Source organism: Zingiber officinale, chromosome 2B, assembly GCF_018446385.1.
Source record: "Zingiber officinale cultivar Zhangliang chromosome 2B, Zo_v1.1, whole genome shotgun sequence".
Lineage (NCBI taxonomy): Eukaryota > Viridiplantae > Streptophyta > Magnoliopsida > Zingiberales > Zingiberaceae > Zingiber > Zingiber officinale.
Window position 1 is genome coordinate 123,811,808 of NC_055989.1, and position 5,102 is coordinate 123,816,909.

General features: G+C 45.0%; 1 protein-coding gene across 1 annotated transcript; it reads right to left on the bottom strand.

Moving 5' to 3' along the window:
- Positions 1-1,928: 1,928 nt before the first annotated feature.
- LOC122049502 (inactive leucine-rich repeat receptor-like protein kinase CORYNE) lies at positions 1,929-3,988 on the bottom strand. Its single transcript, XM_042610876.1, has one exon. The coding sequence runs from the start codon at positions 3,557-3,559 to the stop codon at positions 2,120-2,122; it is 1,440 nt and encodes a 479-aa protein (XP_042466810.1). The 5' UTR covers positions 3,560-3,988; the 3' UTR covers positions 1,929-2,119.
- Between the last annotated feature and the right edge of the window lie 1,114 nt (positions 3,989-5,102).

Sequence of the window (5,102 nt, forward strand, 5' to 3'; positions counted from 1 at the left end):
GATAAATCAGAAAGTACATATGGATGTGGACGAATGACCCAACGTCACAAGTTTTTCAAACTCCCAAGGGCTTCTATACATTGTATATGATGCAAAAGATGATAGCATTTACCCCAAGTACCTCTCACTGCCTTCCCCATGGCCTTGTGGAAGGGAGGTAAATCACGGTACTAAGTGGTCTTGTAGGTAGGATAAACTTATTCTCTAAGGGAATGAATTGTTGGATCAAGTGAAACAGCTAGAGGGGGGTGAATAGCCCTATAATCACAAATTAACACTTCTCTTGCGAGGCCGGATCTAAAAAGTGGTTCAGGGGATGTACCATTCGTATTTGTGGCCGGATCGTGGCCGCGATCCGGTCGCAAATGGTTGTGATCCCTTCCTGAGTTCACCGTCCCCACCAGGTTATAGTTTTTGTTTGGAGCGGGCGGGCGGAGGCTGCCTGGAGGACACCCTCGCTCGACGCCCAGTAACCTGACCACTTATCCACCACCGGAGGCTTCTGGGCGGCCTCCGGCCGGCCGCTCCGAGCAAAAACTATAACCTGGTGGGGGTGGTGAACCCAGGAATGGATCGCAACAATTTGCGGCCGAATCCCGGCCACGATCCGGTCGCAAATACGAGTGACACATCCCTTGGACCACAAAAAGTGGTCCAGGAAATCTGTGCTCTTCTCTTGCTACTTACTTAGCAAGGACATACTTTAACTAATCAAAATAAATAATATAAATAAAGTAAGAAGGGACTCTGTAGTTACTTGATTTACAACCAGGGAGGTTGCTAATCCAAGGCGATGAAAGCTCAACTGAAATCTCATTCATGAAGACGGAGTAGTCTCTTACAAACTTTGAAAGCACAAAACGAAATACAGAAACTGAATATTGAGTTTAGTAATCGGCCTGACCTCACGGAAGTTTCCCACTAACCACTAGAGTAAATCACAAAGTACAAATCGATGTTGACGAATAGCCCAACATCACAAATTTTTCAAACTCCTAAGGGCTTCTACACATTGTATATGAAGCAAAAGATAATAACGCTCACCCCTAGCGCCCTTCCAGCACCCGTCCCAAAGTCTTGTGGAAGAGAGATAAATCACGGTACTAAGCGGTCTCCTAGGTGGGAGAAACTTATTTCCTAAGGGAATAAATTCTAGGGGATTCGAACCTATAATGTAAATCTACCATTTGATTACTTACTCAGCTATGCTCATGAGGGCGACTTCTACACGTTCTATTAGAGCAATGGCGAAGCCGTCACTTTAGCGGCCCCTCTAGGACGACCCCACACTTTCTAGAAGGGGAGTAAATTACGAGGAGTATTTGCCCTAGCGCGATGACCATTTTACATAGGGGAGGTTAGGCAACTTCTACACGTTGTATTATGCAAAAGGTGAAATCTATCATCTTGAAACCTCCTTGACTACCCCACACTATTGGAGGGAATAAATCAGAAAATCGACCATTCCATCACGTGAGAGGATATTTTCATCAATTTCATCAGAAATTAATCCGGGCTCAATTCGACAAATCTATCGTATAGTGACCGGCTCAATTATGACCTATAGATGACTTCTACACGTTGTATTTCTACCGAACGTCGTACGCTAATCTTGAATATCTCACATTACTGGCCTCACAATCATCTGTCGAGAGAGATATATTAGGAAACTCAACGGATCACTTATGAGAGTATTTTTCATTGGCTTTATCATGTATCAATAGTTATCTATTTTTATAAATTTAATATATAATAACTAACTGGCTCTGCCGTACACATTGTATTTCTGAAAAACATAAAACACGGGCGTTCTTTTGACTCTTTGTTAGAAAAGGGCTCTTTTGACTCGTTGTTAGAAAGGGCGTAATTTGATGCTAATTTAATTTAATTTAATTGTGGATGTATTATTCCTAAAAAAAAAATATGACTAAGAGTGGATCGACCGAATGATATGATAGAACACAAGCATTCTGCATCCCTACAATGCCAAGCACCAAACAAAGCTCCGATCATCGGCAATGCATTTAGATTGTATACAGGAGGAGCTAAAGAAGAACAAATGTCCAGTGCTGGAATTCAGAGGTTCTGGATCATCACTATCACTGTGGATAGGGCGATTTCAGAAGCTCTGTAGTTGGGTAAGCATCGCCACCAGCTCGTCGCTCGACGGTCGGTCGGCCGGCAAATCTGACATGCAGACAATGGCAATTCTGATTGCCATCAGCATTTCTTCCTCCTCCAGCTCTTCGCCTAACAAAGCCTTGTCCAAGGCATCTCGCGCATCTCCAGCTTGCTGCAGGTGCCTGATCCATCTGCCCAAGCTGCCTCGCCCTGTGTCTCCGGCGAAGAACGGATCGGACGGATCTTTTCCGGTGAGGAGCACGCCGAGGATCATTCCGAAACTATATATGTCACTCTTGTCTGTGTACCTGCGACTTTGGAAAGATTCAGGGGCGGCGTAGTGAGCAGTGCTTGGTGCATCCGTCCGAGAGCTTACGAGCGTCGGCAGTCCAAAATCTGCTAGTCTTGGCTCAAATCCTTCCTCGAGCATCACATTCGATGGTTTCAAGCCATGGTGCAGAATCCTGTGGGAGCACTCGAAGTGGAGGTGCCTCAGCCCCTTCGCCACGCCGACCGCGATCCGATGCCTGGCGTCCCAGCCAAGCTTCAGCTGCTGCGCGCGCACCCGCACCAGTGCTTCCTCCAGGCTTCCTCCGGCAATGAGGTCGTAGACCACCCAGACGTGCTCTTGCTCGCAGATGTAAGCCATCAGGCTCATCACGTTCCGGTGCTTCACCCTCGCGAGCAGTTCGAGCTCGCGCTGCACTCGGCGCTTGAGGGAGTCGGAGTTCCCCGGCGGGCCCGCGTGGGCGCCCAGCTCGAGCCTCTTGGCGGCCACGGCGAGCCCGGCGTCGTCGAGGATAAGGCGGCGGTACTTCCCGTTGGGGATCAATTGGGCATCGGTGGAGAGGGCGGACTTGAGGGTTTTGGGGGAGATGGCGGGCGAGAAGACGACGGGGCCTTGGAGAACGGGCGCGCGGCAGGCGCAGAGGAGGAGGAGGCGGACGGAGAGGAGGAAGAGGAGGGAGGCGAGGAAGCCGGTGACGGAGCCGAAGAGGGCGCCGAGGATCATCCGGCGAAGGCGGACATTGAGGGCGAATTGGGGCGTCTGGCCAAGCGGAGAAGGCGCCGGCGACGCCGAAAGGAAGGGCTCGGAGGGCCCGATCTGCGAGAAAGCTTGAATGGCGAACAAGGCGAGGAAGATGAGGGTTTTGCTAGGGCTCTGGCCGTCCATGGAGAAACCACCAAAACAACTGCGAGGACGCGGAAAAGAACAACAGAGCTTCCCCAAGATTGAATTTTTACCACTGATTCGGACGCAAAACGAAGCCACACAGAGAAGAAGCAAAACTAGAGATCGCACAAGCTCGAAACAAGAAGCCGGCGACGAGGTTGTTTGAAACGAGCAGGCAAGCAAAGCAACAAAAAAACAGACGAATGCTAACCGAGACAAGAGCATTCCCCAACTGAGAGGGAAAAAAAATCTCATCTTTAACATTGTCCCTGCGGAGGGGAACCCAAATACTACTCGAACAGAACAAGCGCGCTCATCGCTGCTCAGGCTTTGACTGGAAGAAGATGAAAAAGCAGATGAGACAGAGGCTGAAGAAAAAAGACATGGGTTGTTGGCGTGCAGCTGCGTTTCCTGTGACCCTGCTGCAAGTCGTCCTCCGTCCTCTTCTCTTCTCTCGCGGCCATGACAGATTCCGCTGCTTTTCGCCGCTGCTGCGAATTAATTCTTCGATTTAAAGCACTGTTCTAGGCTTTTAGCAATGCAATGAGCGCATGATGCATGTGTTAACCCTGTTTCCGTTTGTGTACAATGAAGGTGCGTGGGCTTCTCCTTGCTCTTCTGCTTTGGAATTAGGGCGTCGTGATTCGCCATTGGCGAGGGAGCTGGGACACAAACTGGCGTCTCCTCCTGACAGACAGCGACGCAACAAATTCACTTGTAGTAATATGTATTTGGTAATTTTTTTTAAATGTATAACTAATATTTTTATTAAAAAAATGACATCTGATAATTTTTTAATCGTAGATGATAGTTTAAGATTTAATAAAAGATATAATTTTTATTAGGCAAAATAAAAAAGACACCCCTAATTATTAAAATCGTCAAAAAAAAAAAACAAAAAAATGTTTTTAACAAGTTAAAAGGAATATATATTTAATATTTATTTAATAAAAAGTATATATGTAAGTTTTATTTTTTATTATATTCTTCTTCAGTGAATAATCAACTGCTCCTCCCCTAATAATCGAGTGTTATGTATCCAATGAGCCCATATCAAATTGTCTCAATGTCTTGAAAATTTTAAAAATCCACAGCTCTCAATGTAGACTATGGAATCCAAAATCTAAAGATATTATTACACTCAAGAAGATACAAGGAGTGCAATGAACTTGATTTGAAATATTTGTGAGATGTTTAAGGTCATTAGTGAGTTTTGATTAAAAACATGTTGATAGATCTATAGTGTCCAAAATTTCAAAAGCTTAACATGGTCTGAACTATGGGAGTTTTAGGAACCTTTTAGTAGTGTTGGTGAGTGAATATGACACGTCTAGGCCCTCTAATCAACTTATGTCGAATTGTCTCAAACTCATGAAGATTCTAAAAATTTACCGCTCTCAATTTAGGCCATAGAATCAAAGTCTAAGGGCATGGTTACACTTAGGAAGATTCAATGAGTATAATGAACTTAGTTTGAAATATTTACAAGGTGTCTAAGATTATCAACGAGTTTTAGCCAAAAACTCGTTGATGGACCTACAATGTCCAGAATTTCAAAAGATTGACATGGTCTGAACCATGAGAGTCCTAAAAACTCTTTGGTGATATTGGTGAGTGAGCATGACACATTTAAGTTATTTAATGAACTTGTGTCAAATTATCTTAAGACTAAAGATTTAAAGAAACCTACAGCTCTCAATCTAAATTGTGGAATTCAAGTTTGAGGGCATGATTACACTCAAAAAGATACAAAAAGTGTAATGAACTTAATTTGAAGTGTGCTTATGAGATATCTAAGGCCATCAAT